Here is a 24,617-nt window from a genome sequence, read left to right on the forward strand (position 1 = left end):
GCATGGCAGGGGTGGAATAAAAGCCACGTCGACGGCGAGGTTGCAGCGTTCAACGGCGGGGGATGCTCGTAAACAAAAGAGAGAGCGCGCGTCGGTGTTCCAGGATCCAATTAACTCGCACCGCGGCGCGATACAGGCCTATGAATTCTCTATTACCGTTTAATGTACAGTGTGTTCCGCAGTTAGCATACCGCCGGCTCATTGTGTGAGGACACGGCCGGCGGATACACGGCTCACTTCTACGTTGGGTCCGAAGGCCGGTCAGCAGGCTATTGGAAATCAATTAGCCCGCGACCGTGGAGCGTCTCAACCCCCTTCACTGGCCACCCTTCGCACACACGTGCGCCGAGTGTGTACCGACGTTATCGATATACGAGGGCGCCGAAGGCGGAGGAGAAACCCCCCGAGAACCGATTAAAGAGAGCCGTGATTTTTATCCCGCCATCTTCATAGAGTTCCTCCCTTCGCTCTAAGCGCAGCGTCCAGCGGGATAAAAAGGGATTTCTAGATTAACAAGGGAAGTTAGGCAATGTGGAAATTCAGAAAATTATGTATGCAACTTTGTGCGCAAGTAGAGTAGTCAATGCGTTAGACAGACCTGTTTTTTGTTGGTGCCATAGTGCGGTTTTGGGGGATGAAAACACCCCTTAAAGAAATTTGGAATTTTCGCTCTTGGGGAATATCTCGAGAACGGTGAGAGATATTGGAAAAAAGTTCAAAGAAAAGTTGCATGTTTTTTTATATCTACAAAACTGCGTAAAAGTATTTATCGAAAAATTCATGATTTTCAAGTTACCTCCAACACCAACCCTTAATTCAATAATTACTTTTGCGCGTCGCCACAGCGTTCTAACACCTACAACTTGATTAATTATAAGATTTCATATCCAGGGCTGTGCACAAACATTTTTGAAAAAAATATTCTTTAAGAAAACTTTTAAAAAATCGATTTTTAAGTTAGACTAACCCCTTAAATGAAAATCGAATTTATTTCAGGGGGAAAGGTGTTATATGAGATTTTGTTAATCTCTAAGAAAATCGTGGCTCGAGAAAGCGCGATAAAGTGAGTCGCGCGTGCCTGGGCGTCGAGAAGCGAATTGTAAAACGCGAACAATTCCCATCGTGGCAAAAAAAGTTTGAAACGGGATCGGTGATTGTTCGTGCCGCCAGTCACGACAAAGTTGCTCTTATTTCCGCGAAAGTGGAGCGGGGAGGGGCAAAAGAGCTAGATTTATGCTCGAGGATTGCGGCTCCTTCGAGTTCCCCTTGCGTTAGGCAATAAAACACGAGGCTCGTGAAGCTTACACCCCAGCCAAATCGACTGTATTCTTACCGGCCTGCTTCGACAGTTGCAAGTCCCGCGAATAATAGCCGCCCCTGTATATCGTGCCACTTTAGGGGAAGCAAAAGGACGCTTGGATAATGCCAGACAAGATAACCAGCCACACAGGGGACATTAGACTCTCCCTCTTGATTATTGAGCCAAGAAACTAGGCGCGTATCTAGAACGAGCCTACGCGCCTGGATCTCGACTCGAAGATCGATACCAACGCAAGGCAAGAAAAGTTCACTTCTAGTTCAGAGGTTCGAATGTAAAGCAGGAGGGTCCAAGAGTCACGTGTCCCTCAGCGTGAAGTAGGCGTGCATTATTGACTCGCCAACTTCGTGGCGAGTGTCGCGATGGGAACTCGACTTGAAACAGCGAGTTTCAAATCGTCAGCGGAGGATTCCTTCCTCCGCCAAGCGTCCTCCTGGCGAGTCATTTAACCCCATTCATGTCACTTGCTGAACAGCATCACGCTCAGCTGCTATCCGGCTGAGGATCTGACCAGCTCTCTTCAGCCGCTTATGTCGAAATTAAATCGGCAGATGTCCGCGACCCAGTTTCGCGCGCAATTAAAACAGAAGCGTCGAGGTTCGCGGCTTTTATCCGCGCCAGGATTCTTCCGCCACGCTAATAAGCTCGACGTCTGCGCCCCAACTCTGAAGTTCCGCGAACCGTGGCAACTTTCACCAAACTCCCGCCGAGTTTCGATCTAGCGGGCAAGTTCGATATGACGAGACGTCGGGCAATACGCGTTCACCTCCAGGGAGGCGCCATTCTTTGGTGGATAAACGACTCCAAGTTTCACCGGGGGGATATATCCAGGGGAGCACAGCATGCAATGCAACCCGCATTCGAGTGAATCATAGCTACGGGAAGTGGGTGCATAGGTATGAGGACGTTTTCGGGAAATGGCTCTTCTCTCGCGCCTCTTCTGTGGGGACTGTTGGTGGAATAATGCAAGTGACTACAGAGTTGTGTATGAACTAAATAAAAAATTATTTAAATTACGGAGCGAATAAAAGTTACTTTAACTTTAGATTATTTGATGAATAAAGTCAATTCTTTTATTAAAAAATAAAGTTAATGTTTCCTTTCTTTTCTTTCTTATCTTTAATTTTTATAGACCAAATTTTAATGACGAATCATTTTTTAACTTGAATCCGTTATTCGAAATTTTATTTAAATAAAAGTTTTGCCCGTATCTGAGTGACCTGCGTGTGAAGACCACGGAGGAAATTATGGTAAGTCTGTATTTGTTGATTCTCTGACTTCGATGCCATCTGGTGGCTAACAGGGAGTGACATAGTTGAATGTGACATAGTTGAAAAGAGGAACAACCTTTCAAGGCTAAAGACATACATATCTATTTAATTGTGAGTCTTTTAAAAATAGGTGTACAGGGAAATGACATGACAAGCCCTAGTGATGCAGGGGAATAATTTGATAAGTCCACAGAGAACTCAATATTAATTATTGACCCATTGCTCAGGAGTGAATTGATTAAAAAATTAAATAACAATTTAAGGGTAACCTAAGAAGTGATTTTCGGAAAAGGCCCGAAGTTTTCTAAAAAAAAATTATGGGCATAGGTATCTAAATAATGTCATCACAATCAATATTTTAGAACTGTTCAAGAGGGTGACAAAAATACATATTCAACCCCAAAGCAAGTGAAAACAGTTTCAGTAATAGGGGATGGCTGAGAGCGTTTTGAACTTTAAAATTTTGTTTCCCCTGTGGTCTTCATATCGATGGCTCAGTGCACAAATAATGTACGCCCACTTTTTGTAAAATTTGAGTTTTTATATGCAACAAAATATTATTAAGCGTCTTTATTGCGCAAACAAAATAAGCAAGAGAAAATAAAAGACGAACAGGACTATCGCAAAGGCGAGGTTCTGACTGTTTTCCAACCTAACCAAACATTTCCGACCTAACCTAATAGTTCTTGACTGTTTCTTTATGCTGTATAAAAATCACATTTATATCTACTTCATAAATTTGTCAAAAATAATATTTTTCTTCACTGTAGCATTGCATGTTTAACCCAGTTTTTATCGAAAACGCTAAAAGTGGACATACAGTACCTACTTATACACTAAGTCACCGATACGAGAATCTTTACCAGAAATAAAGTAATTTCTCCAGGAAGAATCGCGCAGCAAGTTCACTCTGATTACTTTCGCCAAAGTCCTGCACCCTGTCAGCGGGCAACAACAAAAGTACCCAGAGCGAACGAGTTACGTGCTCCGACCCTACAATCCCCAAATCTTTCTCGCCCAATGAAAGGGCCCCGCGTGCCCCCACCACGTCGCCGAAAGTCTCCGCCCACAGCCGTGACCGGCTGCGGCCCGTTTTATCTGGTAGCTGAGGTAAGCGGGAAGAACGGTCAAGCAAAAGTACTGTGGCATCACGGATGAGGGGTGGTGGTGAAGGGTTGTGGGTGGTGAGGCGGGTGGGTGGTATCGATTCGGGTCGTCTTTCACGTGAAACTCACGGATGCTGCCGATGCTCGGAATATCTGGCGTGTCGTTCCTCTGAGAAGCCATAGATGCCGGCTACCGCGGCCATACCTCAATCTCCACGGGCAACAGGGAACTCGATGGCCACTCCAGCTGGTTCATAATACCTCGTCGAAGCTAGAGGAGCGGGCCCGTTTCCGTGTCCGTTGTCATCTCGTGTCGGCGTGGACCATGGCCGTCCCTATTCCCAGCACGGCTGTCCGATCGACCGTCTGCCCGTTTCGTTCTCGGCCACAGGAACCGAGCTAGCCGCTCCATAAGCAGCCTTGCCCCTCTTTTAAAATAACCACCGAGACCAGCTACGACCAAGGTCGAGCATCCCCTTCGAACCTCCCATCGGCTCGCGTCTCCTCACCGAGGGGCCACGTTCAGACAGGTGGACAGACGGACGAGCTGGACTCCACTGTACACCGCGCATTCATTTCACACTGACTACCACTGTCCCTCTACGTGCCGTACGCTCCGACACCGGCGATCGGGTGCACCTTACTCCTTCACTCGGTCGAAGGGAGACTGCCAACTACTCGAATGGTACGAAGTGGAAGTACTCGCGATGGGGAAGAACCTGGGCGACGCTACTCAATGAGCCTAATGAATGAAGTGTAAGCAATTGCTTGTCCTTAATATTTTACTAGGAATCGCTTCAGGGGTCATGCTCAGTCAGGAGGCCGAAAAAAAGGGTGGTCTTTGGAAATTTTTTACTCAAAAGCTATAATACGTTTCTCAAAAAATCTTTTTTCCTTTTAAGGACTGCATCTAGTACCGTGCATCGTATTTTTTTTATTTAAAAATATTTATCAATAACTGAGTTATTGTCTATCACTCGAAGGTTCTCTAAAAAAAGGATTCTGCGGTGACCACTGGTGCTCGAAAGTCGATCATCTAAAATGAGAAATTCAAAAGAATTTACTTATTATATTATATTATCTAGTATCTGAACGAAGGTTTCTTCGAAATATTGATTTGGGGAAAAATGGCTGATGTTTAAAGTAAAAGTTTCAATTTTTATCATAAATCTTGCTTGATTTTCGTCAATTAAAAGAAAACTAAGCATGGGATAAAAAAAATCCTTCGTTCAAATACTAGATAATATAATATAATAAGTAAATTCTTTTGAATTTTTTATTTTAGATGATCGACTTTCGAGCAGCAGTGGTCACCGCAGAAGCCTTTTTTTAGAGAACCTTCGAGTGATGGACAATAACTTAGTTATTGTTAAATATTTTTAAATAAAAAAAATACGATGCACGGTACTAGATGCAATCCTTAAAAGGAAAAAAGATTTTTTGAGAAATGTGTTATAGCTTTTGAGTAAAAAATTTCCAAAGACCACCCTCTTTTCAGCCTCCTGACTGAGCATGCCCCCTTAAATTCATGCGAATAAAAACTCAGGCATTTGCTTTATCTTGCAGGAATTCCTAAACTGCCTTGGAATTGCTTAAAGGAATCGCTTCTCCTTAATTTTTTAAGGAATTGCTTACAATCGAATGAGTAAAAGAAGCAATTGATTTTGCTAAAAAGGAATTGCTTGTAGGAATTGCTTAGATTTTATTCATCAGGCCCAATGTCCAGAAAATGGCACTCTTATGGTTAGACGTTTCATTGGTCGAGCAGAGATCGATTTATCTGGATGCAGTGGGGGATTTAACGGACGGCCGATGAGCAGTTGCTTGGGCCCCTGCCCAGAAAGGCCCCCAGGGCCCCATTTTCCAAAATCAAAATTATGATTTCATCCAAACACTTTATTTGTTTTCCTACCCTACTACATTAAGTCTGTTTTTATTAAATTACGTCTTTAGTTTTCCGATAAATTGGGCCCCTCAGAGCGTTTACCACTTGGGCCTTTTTCCTTAAATCCGCCACTGTCTGGAGGGCGGGGTTTTGGGGGACTTTATGTAGTCGAATTCGGGGGTGGTTTTCGTAGTGCTTCTGAGGCTGCAGGCGATGATGGGACTTTTTCGAATTCCAGGGGCATTTCTGAATTTCTGGTTGATTTGGGTTTTAGCGAGTGGTTTGTTGATTTTGGGTTTCCTAGTCTCGGGGAGAACTGGTGTCGCGATTCTCGGCGTTGGTGAACGCGTGTTTTCTCTTTGTAGGGGTGTCGGGACTGAAGGAATATACTGAAGTGGTTAATGTGACTCTTAAAAGGGAACAAAAAGGGTTGTTAAACGTAGGTCCTTGAATTAATCGCTCTTGAGGTAAGGCAAGCCATTGTCGCCATTAGTGTGTAATGTGAGATGATACAATAAGTGGCTATCGTTTAGCTTGTAACTTCTTTCGTTCCTTTCACCAGTTTAGTTTATACCTACAGTCCCAAAACATTGTACAAAAAGAGAAATTTAAAAAACGAGCGTCTACATTCTCACAAGGGATATCACCCAACTCTTACACGCCGACTTTGATGAGATTTAGGTAGATTATAGTTCTCGAAAAAACATTTCACACATATTTCTTTTATCGACAAACATCTACATCTAGGGGTGAAATCAGCCCTCAGAATTGGGGCGTGCAAAACACGTTTGCCCCAATATCTCGGAAACTATGCACTGTACAGAAAAATCTTTTAGACAAAAATAGCGTATTTTTTATAACAAATTCAGCCACCTAATCAAATTCGTGTCACGTCAATTTGTATAAACAACATACAAGAAAATAGTAAGTTTCACTGAATTTGATTACGTAGCTGAATTTGTTATAAAAAAAAATAAATCATTTTCATATAAAAGGTTTTTCTCTGTAGTGTATAGTTTTCGAGATATTGTGGCAAACGTGTTTTTCACGCTCCATGTTTGAGGGCTGATATCACCCCCTAGATATGGACGTTTGTCGATAAAAAAAATGCGTGTCAAATATTTTTTCGAGAACTATACTCCGCGTAAACCTCACCAAAATCGGAGTGTAATAGTCGGGTGATGTCCCTTGTCAGATAAGCTTGTCAATTGCTAAACTCGCTATATACACGCGCCACGTTTGGGCCATTTTACTCGAACGAGTGTCTCGGATGCTTCTACAGTCACTCGCATTAATATTCGGACACTTGTTTAAAATCGCATAACTTTTTTAGAATTGGTCCAAACGACTTGAGTTTTTTTGTTGAGAAGCTAGAAGGATTAGTTTGCTAAATGACGTATTTGGTCGTTTTGAAAAAAAATATATTTGGTCGGAATAGCGAAAAAAATAGTAAAGGTCGATTTTTAAACTTTTTTTTGTGAGCTTGTAATGAAAAGTTAAAAAAATCGTTTGTAGATTATTAATGCGAGTCACTGTATTTAAAATCACACCTGCATTTTGACAACGGACTCCATGTTTTGTACCTACAGCAGCTGTATATACAATAAAATATTCCTGCCATTATTTTGCGAACAAGGAACACATTTCATAGCTTAGTTGTAAAGTGTCACAGCACAGCACAGGAAGCCTTTTGCAGCTTTGTACCTGACGCTACAGTGGAACACACCATAGACTACGATAAAAAAATTCATCACCCTCCCTGGCATCCCGAAGAAACCAGCTTCGACCACTTAGCGCGAGAATGCCCCGCATATTTCAGGATCGCACTCACAATAAAACCGTCGCAATAATCGTAATAGCCATTCCACGAAACCGGAACTCCCGCCAATCGCTATTTTCCTTTCGTTCAATCGTCGCGACGTATTTGGCTCGCGACCCCGTCGCCACTGGGGGACACGAATTTAAATGAAAAACATCGCGGTCGATCGGACCCGGTAATTCGTGTTCCCGGCTTTGTACGCGTGATTTCGAAGCGGGAACACACATCAGTTCCGTGACGGTGTTATGATGTAGGAAAACTTTCGTATTTTAAGTAATTGGTAGTAATAAATGTTATTTTAAATATGGGACACGCTTTACACTTGGCAAGATAATTATGATGTAGTGGCGCCGAAAGTCTAAATCTAAGTTTCCAATGGGGGCCTTATTTATATGCCCAAATGAGGGTTTCTTGTGTACTAGGAATTTCTAAAAGTAAGGGCCTCGTGGACTCTAGGAATATTCTAAAAGTAAGTGCCCCGTGTGCATTAGGAATTCCTAAAACTAATGGGCCCGTGGGCCCCAGAAATTTCTAAAAGTAAGGGCCATGTGGGTCCCACGAATTTCTAAATATAAAGGCCCCGTGTGCACCAGGAATTTCTAAAAGTAAAGCTATCGTGTGCCCCAGAAATTACTAACAGTAAGGGCCCTGTGGGCCCTAGGAATTTCTAAAAGTCCGATTGAACCAGGAATTTCTAAAAGTACAGTTTCTATCTGCACCAGAAATTAAAAAAAGTAAGGGCCCCGTGGGCCGCAGAAATTTAAAAAAGGGCCCGTGGGGCCCAGAAATTTCTAAAACTAGGGGCCTCGTGTATCCCAGGAATTTCTAAACCTAAATCCTCCGTGTGCACTAGAAATTTCTATATAAAAATAATGCCTCCACATCCACAGCAAGTTTCTCCAAGTATTGGATCTGGCAGCTCCGACTGCACTTATCCTTAATATTATCATAATCCTCCCACATTGGCCAGCAAATAACCTTAGTCGAGGCGGAAACAGTTGGATGTTCAACCCTTTTTGGGGTCGCGCCAGTGAAGACGACACATCCTTAACACAGCTGAGAATCCTGTCCATAGAGACACTCCCTAACAACGGCTCCCTGCCATCAGTGTGAAAGAGCTCTCCGCCTCAGTCTGACTAACCTACAAGTATGACCGGCTCCCTTCCAAAACAGAGAAACAACATTTTCCATCCCGCCTCACGGAGTCGACACGTGTGTGTGGGCCTTTATAGGGCGGCAGAAATGAATTCTTGGAATCCATTTGTCATACTGTACGCGATCTTCGGTCGAGCGATTCGATATGCATTGCGTGGCGCAGCGTTGCAGGTTCAACTTTACAACGGCCTGGTTGCGGTGCGTGACAAACGCAGCCTTTCGCCCATCGATTTCAGTCACGCGACTGTCGTTCGATGAAACGTTACCCCGTTCGTCAACGTTCCTGATGAACCGTGCCACCGACGCTACTTTCAATTTCAATGTCGTTCCCTCCTCAGTCCTTCGCTTCCTTCAGAAACACTATTTCGGTCAGGGGTTGAAAACGGTTATAATATCGGTTTCTTTTCGCATTATTTTCGGAACTGTTTCAACCCCCGACGGGACGATAAGGTCAGCTCGCGAAACAGTCCCACGACTGAGCCTCGCCTTCGCGCTATTTCCTATCTATCTCCTGTGCAATAAGCACGTTTAATGATACAGAGATCTCTTTTCACAAGTCGACTCGAATTGCCAGCTCACCCCCGCACAGTGGGCGACTAGGTCATTTCGGGGGTTGCATTGAAGTCACCGATAAAGCCGCGGAGACTTTAATCGATATACACACTCGCTGACCTGTGTCATTTCGGTGCAATGTGCGTTTCAGTGGTGCATACAGGGCTGGTTAAATTCTTTCAGTAATGAAACTGCCAGTTGCGGTGGTAATTAGAAAGAAAATCGTTTAAAAAGATTGTTCTCGAGAATATGTTGATGCATAGGTGTGCATATACAGCGGCGAGTGATTATGTCGGTCGAGGAAACGGGGTCAATGACATCTTTGTTGGTGACTTCAGTGTGAGCCTAGTTTGAGTCCTCAGTAACAGCTGCTTGGTTTGATTGTTCGCTCTAGAATGCCTATATTAGTGAGTGTTTATGTTGCGATGTGGAGAAACAAATTTGCCCTAGAAATTGTTATCTTCGAAAGGAATTATATATCAAATTCTCTATCAACAATAGCAGTACCTTTATTTTTAAATTTTAACTCAAATCATCAATTATGTCAATTTTAATATTAAGGTATAAAAGTTTCAGAAATATTAGTAAAAAAAAATACCTGGGGTGCGATACACCCCGAAGGTGGCATTTTTTTCTTTACCAATATTTCTGAAATTTTTAGACCTTAATGTTAAAATTTAAAAATTAGGGGATTATTGACAACAAATAGCTGTTTTCCACAACTATTTTTTCAAGTACAAATTCCATCATAGCAAAATTTACATTTCTAGAAAAAGACTATTAGAGAAAACTACGAAAATGTTAACCCTGAAATGACGCTGGGGTGCAGTGAACCCCATGTGACCAATTTGTAATTATAATGTGTGACCATGAAGTGTTAAGAACACAATTAGACGCAATTTTGCTGCAAAATTTTGAACACCGCCCCTATAGGGTTAATCCGGGTGAAACGGCCCATGGAGATGGCGCAACAATCCCTTCAGTACAAGCTAAATAGTTCAGTGAATAGTTTAGTTAGTTAATGTCTCAAAGAAAATATTCCCTTTTTCTGTATCAGCATACATTTTTAAACAAATCAGGTTTGTTCCAATAAAATACATAATATCAGTACATATTAGGTTTAATAGCCATTTTACGTTAGATGGGCCAACTGTCCCGGAGTTCCCCTACGTTCAACAAGCTAGCAAACCCTATGTCCACTAACTTTTGACACATTAGACAGGAATCGACCAGCAGAGGTCCCGTTCATACCCCTCGACTTTGAAACTAACAAAACCAACACCTTCCTCCACGATCAACCCCCTATCAACTTCTACCAAAGCTTCCCAGAAACCGAAACCTCGCAGAAGCAAAGTTCCCGCATCCCCAATAGCGACCCACGCGTCACCCTCTGCGTGGTCACCGAAAATGGTCCGAAGGTTAACCGTGAGGTTACCGAATTGCATGGAGCCATTTCTAGACCAATCTGAAGCGTGTGCCCCGTCGCTCTTCCTTTGAGACGCGCTCGGAACGTGCCTGATCGCGCGGATTTCAGGAAAAATATTACCCCCGACTCGTCCCGTCGTCAAAGAGGCCACTCGACCGCCGCGACCTCGTTACCACCACCAACAATGTAATTAATGGCCCGGCGATCGCGGCCGAGCAACCCGGTCAGCCTAAAAGGCAACGCTGCCCGCGGAGGGCGCGAGCATAATTCAGCGGCACCAGGGAAACAACGCGAGGCGGTGGACCGCGACGGGACCGTAAATAGCAGGCCCATCTTCAGCGAACGTTTGCGTTACTTCGCTTCCATTAATCTAATTGGCCCCGGAAAATTAAAATGTCCTAGCTGGTACTTCGAAGCTTCCAACGAAACTGAAGTTTTATTTTGTGTCGTCCTTGTTTCTCTTTATTCAATTTACAAAAATGTGGCCATTATTCCGTAACAGCCTGATATAACTTTTTATCAGAGGTGTACCGGTAGATTAACGTAGTAATTAATTAAATGCTCCAGGTAGGAAATAAATTACACATGTGTTTCCCAACCATTTTTGAGTCGCGATCCCCTTTTATAATTTCGTATAAGGTAAGGTAGCTATAATAAGGTAAAGTAAACAGATTAAAAATAGGTGTTTCAGAATATAATTCTAACTTAATAATATTAAAAAAAAAATCCCCGAAACCGTGGCGATCCCCAAAAAAACACTTCGACACCACAGCATGGGAATCACTGAATTAGACTGTTTCTAAATCTCTACGAAGCACATAGGGTTTTCTAAGTTTACTTAGAAGGTAATGGATGTGTGGAACTTCAAATATTTCAGTATAAGTATCTTGAAAAATAAACAATGCTCGGTGGGACATTTTAACTAACAAGGAGAGTATTTTAGGTGTCCCCCTCCGATCATTTTGATTTTTGGATATGTTATAGAGAACCGAAAAATAAGAAATACGTGTTTTTTTATTTTTCCCCGTTTTCATATTTGGGGGGTGAAAACTGCGTTCAAAGTTAAGGTTGAAAAATCATTTTTGTGGAATATCTCGAGAACTATTAGAGATAGGGGAATAGTGTGAATGGACGAATTTTGTGTCTTTGAATGCGAAATATGACTGACTCACCAGATTTTCAAAAATCCACGAAAATGATTTTTCAACCCTAACTTTGAACGCAGTTTTCATCCCCCAAATATGAAAACGGGGAAAAATAAAAAACACGTATTTCTTATTTTTCCGTTCTCTATAACATATCCAAAAATCAAAATAATCGGAGGCGGACACCTAAAATAATATCCTTGTAAGAGGGGCAGAAATGAACCCACGAAATTCACAGGACACGTTCGCGTACAGTACTTTTTACGAGACGTCGTGGGTATTTTGATGGCATGGTGAAAGGGCACGATGAAACAGAGACGGGGAAGCATCGCGAGAGGCAACGTTAAATTGATATTTATGCCTGCAGCCTCACAGCAGGTCCAGGTGTGGCAATGAAGACGACCATTTTCAACCCCCCATGAAAAATATTTCGAGTTGCTTTTTCTTTGAAATGGGGTGTCACTTTTAAGGGCAGTACTTAAGCAGTCGTTTTTGTCGCAAAGGAAGCATTTCCTTTTCAATTAATTACAAAGAAATACATTGAAGCTGAGACTTGTTCTTTGACTTAATACTTATTAACATCATAAGCTTTAAAAAAAAAACGTGTGTTTAGTCAAAAATATGTATTACATGTGACGCTACAGAAAGGGGCTTTTTAAAAAAGTTTCTTTTCTTTGGCACTGATAATTCAAAAACGGAGGTTGCAATCGATTCAAATTAAATTCGAACATGTTCAGAAAGTGTGTAGTTTCGGCCTAAACTTAAATTGAAGTTAAAAAAACTCTTATTTTTTATGAAAAGGAACTTAAACCATCATCTTGATCTACCGAAAAGGCATTTTTTAAAAATCGCTATTTCATAGCTGTTATTTTCATAATTTTGCTTCTCTTACAGGCTGAGTGCAGAACCAGAGGTATTCTCAAGTAGAATTTACAAGCAGATTGCTGAATGTCGTTTCGTTCCGTCAAAATCGGTGCGAAACAAAAGTACCTTTTTTAAAAAGCCTCTTTAACAATCCATTTGCATTGTTTTTTTTTTAAAGCTTATAATGTTAATAAACATTGTGAAACAGAACAAGTCTCAGCCTCAATATATTCCTTTGTAATTAATTAAAAAAGAAATGCTTCATTTTAAGGTGACCATCTCTGACGTTGACATTACCCAATCAATTTTTTTAAAGCTTTGTACATTACGATTGACAGGAGGTTCCCTTCACAAATGTCATAAAGGTCCTCGAATCTCCAAAGCGTGGCCTTCAAGAGAATTTTGTGCGAAACATGTTTGTCCCTTTGAAGCAAACACTGTCTCGTTTCACGAAGAATAACTCGGACTTCGGTACTGCCAGTTTCAAAGCGACGGTTTATGAAGGGTCTCCTGCTACTAATGGGTGAAACATTTCTAATGCAAGAAAACAGTAACCTCCGACGAAGTGGAACCGAACCAAGCACGCAAATTTCAACTTCCAAGGTCCCACGGTCTCAAATCATTCTCCACTAATCTGGAAAATAGCTACGGGCATCAGAAACTCAATCATCCCTTCGACGCGAGCCACCCTAATCGCCAGCTACCCTCATCGCGCGATCTTTATACATTCCACTATCTCCGTGGAAGCTTCCTCCCTGCACTTGTAAAACAGACACTGGGTCACCATTTTCCAGACACAAATGCACACACTTCTACCACCAGATTAATCCCAACTCGACGTTTACGGGCACTCGAAGGCACTCGCGCGTTTGCGACCGCGACGCGTTGTCAGTGGCGCGTGAAGTGCGACTTTCATGGAGCGACGGTCGCGGACAGACTGAAAGAAGTCTATTGTTGACAGGTCGAAAAGTGACTGCGGCAGGCCAAGTTGTCCGAGGCAGCGTTCCACGCGCGCCACGTGCTCGCCTAGCTTGGCTCCGCCTACTAGCCACTCTCGCGGCTAAAGAAAATTCTGTAAATCCATAACTGGGGGAGAAGAGGGGGGGGGGCACTCGAGCTTTCCCCCGCGCAACCTTTCATGGCCAAGTGCCGAGGAAGGAAATAATTATAAAAACGAAATCTTCGTAAGTGTACACCCTTGCTGATTTCTTATTTTGATCGACGAAACTGACTTGGCGAAAGTTTTTCTAACGTTTAAGTCGATCTATATTAAGGTGCTGCTTAAAATTCAACTTCGGAAAAACGGGCCTCGTTAAAATTTTATTACATTTCATAATGTTTTAGGGGTTCCTACCCGCTTACTAATATTTTAAATAAAATTGCACTTTTCAGTTAACAGGAATTCATACACCCTCTATAAACCTGAGAGTCGGAATGCCAGGCGTCATTATATCAAGCATTTCCCCTCCAGAGTATTTGCCTACCACCCACTCTGGCTAGTAAACATTGCTACTAGACTTTTATAAATATAAACTGGCTATTTTAAAAAGTTTTTGGTTCGCAAGCTTACTTGGTAATAATATACCAATGTTAAGCAAATGTGTTTATAAAATATAATACGTCGGAAAGAAATTTGCTTTTTTATTCTTAGAAAGCACAAAATTCAATGCCTGATTGCATCCCCTAATATGTAACTGAAAAAAAAATAAAATTAGTAGCACATTAGTTACTCTTGAGGGTGAATACATTGCAAGGGTGGCCAGTGGAAAATAAAAAATAATTTTTTGTCAATTTCAATCAATATTTTGCTTAACAAATGAACGACGTGTGTTAACAGAAGCTTAATAAATTTCTGAAGATCAGTAGATGGCATAGTAATGCGTACGAAGTGTGTTACAAAATAATAATTTCTACCTAACCATTTTCGACTTTCTATAATAATAATTTTAATTAATATTGCTAAACACTTATGCATTATGATACTAATTTTTGCGTTCAATTACATTAAGAATTAAGCTTAAAAATAAATCCAATTCGCGTTACTGTTCAGGTACAGACATGGCCGGGCACTGGTACATTTACCTTATATTCTGGAAGCAGAAAGATCTCAAGAAATGCCTCGGAACAAGCTCGAAAGCAAATCCATACTCTCCCCCGAAGAAAGCAGCAGATTTACCAGCAGGCACGTATAATTCTTTCCTCGCCAAGGCCCCAATTACCCCTTAATCGCGCACGCCACCTTAAAAAGGCTGGACGTGACGCGTAACATATGTTGGCCAGTAATTGCAGTCACGGTTTGACGCTTCGGTCGAAATAATCGCGCCGCGAGTGAAAAACGCGCCTTCAACCCCCTGAGTAATAATAAAATCTAACTTAATAAAAATTCATCGATAAAAGCCTGAAGGACCTGGAGCTCCACTTTCGAAAAACCCTGTTGCATCTAGGTGGTGCTACATTCTGAAATTTGCCGAAAGAACGATAAGGTAACCCGAGTGAACGCGTTTCGTTAAAGCGAACCCTTATCGAGCGTCGTCCACGCGAACAACGGAGGTAACGGCTGCAATTTTGCATGCCTCGCTTATCGACGAGATTTTTAGCGTGTCGCGTACAGCGGCGGCCGTGCCCTGTGACCGAGCTGCTTTATAGCTTTCCTCGCTCGGAACGCTCTGTTAAAGATCTGGACGTGGTATCGACACGAGTGTCGACGTTGATCTCGTTTACAGTGAATTCTGTCGCGACACGGTGCTGCCATGGGGGCTTCAATTTTGGGTGCATGGGTGATTCCTGATTCGACTTGGAACAGGGTAGGGTTTCCATGACCCGACGGTGTTGAGGGAATTGTTTTTGATGAGAAACTGTTGAACTTGAATTTTTTTAGAATTCAATGATATCTAGGAACATGTAGAAAGGAAGATAGCAGTTGGAGGGACTTTTTCCAAGACCCTTTTGTTTGTTCTAGGGACAGAGGAGACTCGGAGAAGGATACGGAGGCGACAGTTTGCTTTTAACCTGCACAAAACCGCCATGGTGCAGAGACATACAGTAAGTTCTCGTTATAAGCTCGGCGCTAGAGGCGAACTTACAACGTATAGCGTCGACTATTCCGGGCCGCCAATGAGAGTATACTCTCACTCTCGACCGTAGGTTTCCGAGAAATGGTAGGGATAGCGACCGAGCATAAAACGCATAGTCGAAATGAGCTTATAACGAGAATTTACTGCACCACGTATACATTTAAATCCTGCAGAGTTGTTTTTACGTTTGTATTCACTATTACTTATTGCTAATAAACATTATTCTATATTACACCAAGAATTCTAACGAATTTTAATTTGATGCCGAAGGGAATTTAATCTGGTGACCTGAAAGTATTAGAGGAAGTTGTGTGCAGATACCTATTGCAAGATTGACGAGGAGATTCTATGACGTTATGGATCGTGGTGCGAGCCACGATAGGCTAATATTATGCTGCAGCTACGCTTAAGGTAGCATCTTTATTTAGACTCGAGAAAGTTGACTACTATATAAGAAGGATAGGTATTACCTACTGCTTGTCCATCGTAAAGTGGCGTATGTGTTAGATAAAAGTTGTAAAGTTTGCAAACTTTTATGCAACTTTTCTGATACGGTTTCTGCTGCGGGATTGCATTATCGTCGAGCTGTTGCTCTGCGCTGTCGGATTCTTTCTTTGTTTAAGCCTCCGTGGTTACACATTCTTATAGGATTCAGAAATTGGTCACATGGGGTCATTGCACCCCAGTGTCATTTTTAAATTACCATTTTGGTATTTTTGATTCTTTTGAGGCACGAAGATATTTACGTTCAACCACAAATATGCGTAGCCATTTTACTTACAAGGGAAGATCTCCAACTCTGAAATTCAAAAAATGTTTAAACTATGGGAATATGTAGAGAGTACATAGATATTTTTTTTGTTGACCAAATTCACTCTAAGGGGGTGAAATGCGCCCCGAAAACCCCACTACTTTCCGATTTTGTGTTGTAACTCGCAAACTGTAAGTTACCAAATGATAGTTCTAATTAAAATAAGTCATTTTTGCCTGAAAACTTTTTGTCTATTTCTTACAGTTCGCAAGTTGTAACACCGCCGCATTTTCAGGCGTCAATTTCACCCCTTTAGAGTGAATTTGGTTAGCAAACAAAATATATATACATATCACAAAAGTTTCATAATTTTTTAAATTTCCACGTTGGGAATCTTCCCCCGTTCAATAATAGAGACCATGGGCGTCCGGAGTAGCAGTTGCCCCCCTGGTTTTTGAGAAAAAAAATGGTTTATTTTTAAAAAATGGTCTTTATCAAATTTATACCAAAATAGTGAATATTTTTAAATTTCGATTTTAAATTTTTAATTAAATTGGCATTTGTTTTTTCATTACTATATTTTTCGTTACCGTCACCCCAAAGTTGCCCTCTCCCCCTGGAAAAAAAAGTCTGCGGACACCGTTGATAGAGACCTAATTATTTCAAGACTCGTTCCGTGCATCGAATATAATGAAATTCAAACAGAGAGGCGAGAAGAATGTGGCCAAGTGTTCATTACACCCGTTCCCTATTTGCAGCACAGATATTTCGACCGTATCGCCGATAAATCGTACAACAATCGGCATTTAATCGACAGCGGCCATTCGGACCGGCTTGAACCGAGCCAAGTGAATTCCATCGGAGCGTTTCGAGAGAATGTGCCTATTACCGAAGCGCCATAACTTTCGCGAGTGATCCCAGGAAGTGGCCGCTGGCGGAACTTTATTTTCCTATCGGGCAGTCGTAAACGCGAGAATCCGCGAAAAATTGGGGTAAGTACGGAGCATAAAGGGGTATAATTCGGTCAGCCATACTCGCGCGACCGCATTATGGAAATTTACGATCGGTCCCTTCCCTCAGCTCGACACCACTTACATTTTGGTTCGATTTGAAAATTCGAATCAGGGACCAGTAAAGTTCCAAGCACACTTGTCTCGCTTCTTTTGCAACAAAACTGCTTCCAATATTACTCCATTGAACTTGGTGTATAGTAATCGATAGGTTCCTCAAAGAAAACTATTTCTAGCAAGTATCATCCCGACACTCCCACTGCTAGGGTAGTTACGGGGTGAAACGTATTTTGCAGTTTAAGCTCCATTACTTCTCCTCTATCGAATAGAATATTATGAAAAAAATCAGGGACGTTGTACCCATTGGTGTACACATCTGTGAATTTTTTCAAAATTTTCCGCTGCAAAACCGAATTTTAAAAAATTCAAAACGATTAAAAATACCGATTTCATATTCGAATTATCGAGGCACCGCATCTATATTTATACAGTTTTAGCGTATTTGCGTAGTTATTAATGTAAAGTAATTTTTTCAGGTTTTTTGAAATGGTAGAACGTAGTTACAAAAATTAAAAACATACGACAGATATGTTTTTTGTTCGTTAAATGATTTTTATATGGAATTCTAAATATTTTCACGTGTGTTAAATGAGTCAATGCAATTAATTCGAGAATTGCTTAACCGGCTAGAGCCTTTCCGAATTTTCCTACAACAGCCAACAGCTTTGCTCCCGCGGGCGCGCTAAATATTGATGTCGTCGTACAGACGTGGAGCTGTACTGCCGAACGTCGAGTTCGAAAGTTCTGGTTATAACGCGGGAGCTTTATGTGCAGAGGAATTGAAGGTGGTGGAAATGAAAAAATTTCCTTTTCAGGTCATGAAGGGGCTGGAAAAGTTTCCCCCCCTCCCCGTCTATGGAATTCCGTCGATGCGCCGTCGCGCTAAACAATTGGTGCCGATAAATTTCGCGGATTAACGCGTCTACGGAATACGTGCACGCGCCGCGAAGCCTATTGTCGCGCGTGCGCCCGCGCTCATTCGAATTAATCCGCGCTCCCGCATTCCAGCTGCACCCGATTGCAAGGTGTAATTATCTTCGGCCTCGTTGATTCCCCGATTCTGTCGCAACAGACGAATCTCACTCGTTATCGCTATTATTATGTCACTTAAAGGCACGCGCCGGTCAAATCGTGCGAAGACATGGGTGACATTTATGATTTTATTTAGAAAAAAGTTTACTACGCAAGGGCTAAAAATTTTGTGCATTTTATGCTGCTATAAATGCAGATTATAAAAGCAAAATTTATTTCATTTCTGCTGACTCCACGATAGAAAATAGAATTCTGAATTTCAATTTTTCCGATTTGTTTTGTTTGATTTCAGAAAAATAGTAAAAGAAGAATGCGACAATTGAGCAAACATAACGCACATGTGTTGTTTGGCTTTTTTTGTGCAAGGTAAATGTTGGTACTGAAATGTATTTAGTTTAGTAAAGAAGTATTTCAAGTGTACGGAAATATCATGAGAAACTTCTGAAATCAAAAGTGTACCTGCGTTCCTTTTGGGGTCAAAATGACCATCTTGATATATGTAGGTATTCCACGTATAAATTTTACAGAAAAAAACAAACCAAGAAGAAAAATATTTTACAGCATTAATTATTATATATTTCAATAAACGTCACACAAAAATTTGAGAAAATAAGATATACTGAAAATGAGTAATGATTGTAAGAAATGACAAAACAAATCATTTTCACCCCCTTAGTAGGTCCAGTGTTAATTACACATGTGTGGTTATCGCGCTACGCTTTCTCTTTGTTATTTAAAACAAAAAATGATTCTTTTTTAGTCGAATAAATGCATTATTAATTAAAGGAAAAATAAGATTTCTATTTATTATACCTGCGCCACAATTAAAAAACACACCAATTTTTAAGGCCGTCGCACTGTTGGCCCCCCTCAATTGCCTATAAAATCTGTACCCTTAGCAATTTGGGTCTAGAATTTTACCTGGCCATTCCTGAAATGTTAAAGGGTGAAAATATGCAAAAAAAATTTGTTCACATTTTAACTCGGCGAGCACCACCTATAGTATTTGCCAAATTCCATTAGAACTAATTTCTTCGGACAATTTAGTACGTCATCCTGTTCATGGGTAAAGGGTGGCCTCGAGTCAGTGGCGCACTCAGGATTTAATAAAAATAAAATAAAAAAATATAAAATTCAAGTAAAATCCAGCTTTGTTCTTTTTACAAAAACCCCTCCTTTGAGGGGTGCCAGGACCTCTTGCCCCCTTCCTCTAGGTGCGTCACTGCCTTAAGTGGACCCACCCCTCTCAAAGATTAGATTTCATCGAATTAATTAATTTCTAAAAATTTAGAAAAATTTCATTATTTTCTCTAAGGGAACATTGCTCAAGACCCTCATACCCCGGATAAATTATGTGCCAGAAACTACAGAGGTGAAGTAGTTACGGAATAATTAATAAAATTTCCTACCCCTATTTCCCTAGATTATTACCTACCACCCCATCTCCCCGTTCAAAACCACTCCCTCGTCCTGCAGTAGCAACGACTTAATCCCCAGTTCAACACCCAGCACACTCGAAGGGAGTTGAAGCAATGCTAGATGAGGATGTATAGATCCGAAGGGTAAATCCATCGTCCCTTGCCCTCGGTCACCGCGTCAGACGTCAAACATTCAGGGACACGAGTTACACAAGAACGGCTCCGGCCGTTTCTAACGAGGAAGCGGAGCCTGCGGGCCTGGATATTCCGGTGGAAAGTCCTCGCGGATAATCTATGTGGTCGCACGTCCTCTAATTCGCTGCGGAAAGATCGGGGATTAATGCGCGGCCACGTATCTCGGTTGCGCCCCCGCTGAGGATGTAATTAAATTTCGACTGCAGGAATCGCCGCTCCCGCGGCGGTTCCTAATGATGCGTATCAACTCTTTGAGGACCCGCCAACGGGATTCCCAAAAGTCTTGCAGGGTGCCTATCTCGAAGTCATTACAACGGGCCTGCAAAGTGGCTGAAAGGAAACCTTGCCAAGCCGAAAATTCTAATTTTAATGAAACCTCGTGTGGATGCAGAGCATATCGAAGTATGCAAGAAGCAATTTTTTTTTTTAGGAAATTCACTCTGGAGGGTGAAATCAACCCCCTAAAGTTATCGAGTTTTTTTTTAATATTACTTCGTAATGGTGAGAGATAGGAGGAAACTTTGAGTATAAAAATTGTTCAGTTTTACATGAATTATCACGCTGCTAATAGAATATTTAATGAAGTTACACTTCCCGGTATTTTTTCTTCGGCGAGTAAATGGACGCCGCGGTGGAATTGCGCGCTGATTTTAATTTAGAATTTTATTGTCATTTAAGAATCAATACGATTCAGAATTAATAAAAATAAAAATTAATAAGAATTAGAATTAATAAGAATACGAATTAATAAGAAATGAAAGTAGTACAGGTAATATGAAATGATGTTAGTTGATGTTAGAGACGTAACACGAGGGGTTTAGGATTTTCAGGTTCCACAGGAATTCGAAATCTTTTGTCTACTCCATCGATGTTAGCAAGTGCCCTGAAAATGGCACGAAAAGTCGCCTCTGCGGCAGGGAAACCTCGAGCCATCGAACGGACACCCACGATCGAATCCTCATTCTCCCTTTAATAATAGTTACCTTGGTACGCGGCACGAATATTTAAGGAGGCACGCGGGAATATTTCGAGGGATCTCGAGGAGCAGTTGGCAGTCGTCCCAGATCGATGAGGGGTCGGCATTTAATTCAATCGGAAAATGAAAAAAAATATCGAGAAGCATTACCGTGGACGCGTCCTTATCAGACATCGCTAGGCACCGTCTCCAATAATTTCAACGTCCGATCACGTCCGTACCGAGCAATCGAATTTCAAGTACAATCCCACAATCTTCTGCCTCTGACTCTCCCAAAACTCCACGTCGATCCCTTCCTCCCTCTTACACAGCCATTACCTACAACTCCCTCCACCAACCGATGCGTCGCACTCAGAAACACCACTCACAATTTCCACTCCAGTGCAACCAAAACCTGACGATTACCGGTTTTATCACAAGATACTCCGCGTCTCACGGTGTCCAGCCGTCACTAATTTTATTCCGCTTTAAAAAGGGAACCTCGACGTTAACAAAAGTACTCCACCGGCCAACAATTTATCTGCGACTTTTAGGGACCCAGAGAAAATGCCAGAGGGCGAGGACCTGGTGGACCAATTCACCTCGTCACTGTCACCAGGCTGACGGTTACGACGACACTGGTCGGCTAGTCCGGGCGCGGAATTCACGGCCGCGAGCGCGAAAAACGCGGAAGGGGCGATCGGTGAGCCGGAAGTCGGGCAGATCGCGAGGGGAATGGTGCTCGTCAGGGTTGAACGGCGTGTACCGCGTACGTGACTGGCGTTCACTGGTTTCGTCCGCTGCTGCGGATATATCATCCTGCACCGAGGTCCGCCCCCAAACTGAGCCACCATTCTCGTCACCGTGCATGTCACGCTGCTGCACGGCCACACCACTAACGATTGTTCCTTCGAGAAACGATTCCGCCGAAAATAGGCCGCAAATGGTACAGTGCCCCGCCGAGGAATAGTGACTGAACCAACCCAACTGGGGTGGATATCATTGGGTGGTTCAAGCCTAGAAGAGTGTTCTTTGGTACTTCTCACAGCGCTGCACTTATTTGGTGACCAGTGCTTACTTTTGCCACGTTTGGTGGTCATTTGAATTTCTTTCGAAAAGGGGAGGTTTTTATTTTTATTTGAAATATGTTGCGGCGATTTTCGCGCGAGTTGGGACCGAAGCGGTTCAGATTCCCTTGCGAGACAGGGGAAGGAGATACATTGGAAGCTGTGAATACATTCAGATTTATTTAGGGAAGAATCGATCCCCGAGTTGCAGATACCTAACCATGAGTTTTGAGGAAAAATTGCTTATTTTTAAAAACTCGTCTTTATTAAGTTTGTATTAAAAAATTAGCTTAGGAGATTTCACCCTCACGAACTAACGAACTCACAAGTGAAGTTAAATAAAAGCTTACAAAAAAATGAATATTTCTAATTATCTTAGTTTTAAATTTTTAATTAAATTGGTAATTCATGATTCGATTCGTTGGTATTATCACCAGGGTTAGTTTTTCATTACTATATTTAACCTTAGCGTCACCCCAAAGATGCCCCCCGCCCCCTGGAAAAAAGTCTGCGGATGACCTGCACCTAACTGGGGTTATTTAATTTTCTGTGCTGTTTAGATTTTGAATTATTGTCCCTCGTTGCGTGGAACTCGAAATTTCGAAAGAACATCACATCCTTTTATATAATTCGACACATCCACTCGTCGCAGCATCCCCCAGAAGTTGAAGGAACCGCAGTTCGACTGTGTCCACCCGGCAAATAAAACCTCCCCATTAGTTTCATCCCTCGAAAAAATGCCACCCACGGTCCAACTTTTGGCTCGCGGAGCTCCGTTCACTCCACTTTCGGTGCAGTGAAAGCTCGCGATTAATTACTCGAAGTTCTCGATCGAGTTGAAGCGTATCTCGCCACGATGTCGAGGGCTTTCCACTGATCAGACAGCTATTACAATATTCAATTAGTGAGCGATGGATTAAATTGTAACAGGCGGCAATTTTCAAAGAGGAACAGTGTAAGCCAACGTTTCGCGCGAACATAAGTAAAGGGTGGACCATGTGCTCCTTAAAATATTAACCCTCCGTGGTCACACCTTCTTATAATCACAAATTGGTCACACGGAGTTCACTGTACCTCAGCGTCATTTTTTGTTACCATTTTCGTATTTTTCAATCTTCCAACTTTTCAGTGATAATTGTACACTTTTAATGCTCCAATAGTCCTTTTCTAGAAATGTAAATTCTGATCTGATGAAATTTGTAGTTCAAGAAGAGCGATTTTCCACGGTCGTGGAAAAAACTGAAATTTTTTTATGCGATAAATACCCTTTGGAAGTCGTCAAGGAGCGACATTTGAACTCGAAACTTGGTCTTGGGGTGCGATACACCCCGTGGGATCACGCAGGGTCAAGGGCTGCGGTAGCGACAAGGCAGAATTGTATGGCAATATGGAAAAGAAAATTTGAAAGTTTGTGCAGCTAATTTACATTTTAGTGTGGTATTAATTTTAAGCCTACAGGTAAGTATTATTAGTTTGAAGTATGTAAGGTTAAGTTGCAAAACAGTTTTCCAACCGAACCTCGTCTTTACGGTATTTTTTTTATTTTTATTCCTTTCTCTTTCCTGCTTATTCCTATTTTCGTAATGGGCAATAAAGACGCTTAATAATAATAATAGTAATATTGTAGCAGATGTTGATTTTAACTTGTAACCAATTGGGTGTTTGAGGGCGCAGCTCCATCTTTACAAACTTAGAATTAGAAACAACTGGTTATAAAATTATTGCTTTGAAAAGAGAACACTAATTGAGAAATATATATTTCCACATAAAAAGCAGTAGTTATTGAGTTGATAAGTTTTTATTCCTATTTTTGGAGAAAAAATATTCTATAATAAAAATATTAATATTTTTATTTTTTAATATTAATATTTTTATTGTTTAATATTAATATTTCTATTTTTTAATATTAATATTTCTATTTTTTAATATTAATATTTCTATTTTTTAATATTAATATTTCTATTTTTTTAATATTAATATTTCTATTTTTTAATATTAATATTTCTATTTTTTAATATTAATATTTCTATTTTTTAATATTAATATTCCTATTTTCGTCACTGAAAAACTTGACGCGCGCAAAAACACCCCCACTGAGCGGGTAACTTTGCCCACCGTGTTTTTGGCATTTTAAAATCGTACGTTTAAGTAAAGAATTCTGTTTAAAAGTCTACTTAAATCTACACGCCATCTACCGTAAATAGTATATTTCGAAAAAAAAATTGAATGCTCCAGGATTGCTAAAAAAGTTTTTCGAAGTTCAAAAGTGGGCAAAGTCACCCCAGTTTACGGTGCTAAAAATCAAACGCAACGTAGCCATTTCCCGTTTCCCTGTGAACACCTGAAGGACATCTGGTGTCCGAAATACACCAGCGTTCCGCTTCGTTACGCCTAATTCATTCGCCGCTGGCGAGACGATAAATATGGCCGCCGCGGGTGGGCAGCGCGCGCGACCAGGGAATTATAAATTCACCGAGGAGGGGAGATTTATGCGCTGGATTCGCGGTGACAAAG

General features: G+C 41.5%; 1 protein-coding gene across 10 annotated transcripts in view; it reads right to left on the reverse strand.

Annotated features, from left to right (window-relative positions):
* The window catches only part of Shaker (potassium voltage-gated channel protein Shaker), a 342,093-nt gene that overhangs the window by 116,363 nt on the left and 201,113 nt on the right, over positions 1-24,617 (reverse strand). Inside the window, exon 1 of one of the 10 annotated variants that reach the window (XM_076824842.1) lies at positions 3,825-4,392. The exons of the other annotated variants lie outside the window; for them this stretch is intronic. Within the exon in view, the coding sequence (XP_076680957.1) occupies positions 3,825-3,898 (74 nt within the window). The 5' untranslated portion in view covers positions 3,899-4,392. Of the gene's footprint in view, positions 1-3,824; positions 4,393-24,617 lie in introns of those variants that run through there. 10 annotated transcript variants of the gene reach the window in all.

This window comes from Andrena cerasifolii, chromosome 1 (assembly GCF_050908995.1).
Source record: "Andrena cerasifolii isolate SP2316 chromosome 1, iyAndCera1_principal, whole genome shotgun sequence".
NCBI classification, from domain to species: Eukaryota; Metazoa; Arthropoda; class Insecta; order Hymenoptera; family Andrenidae; genus Andrena; species Andrena cerasifolii.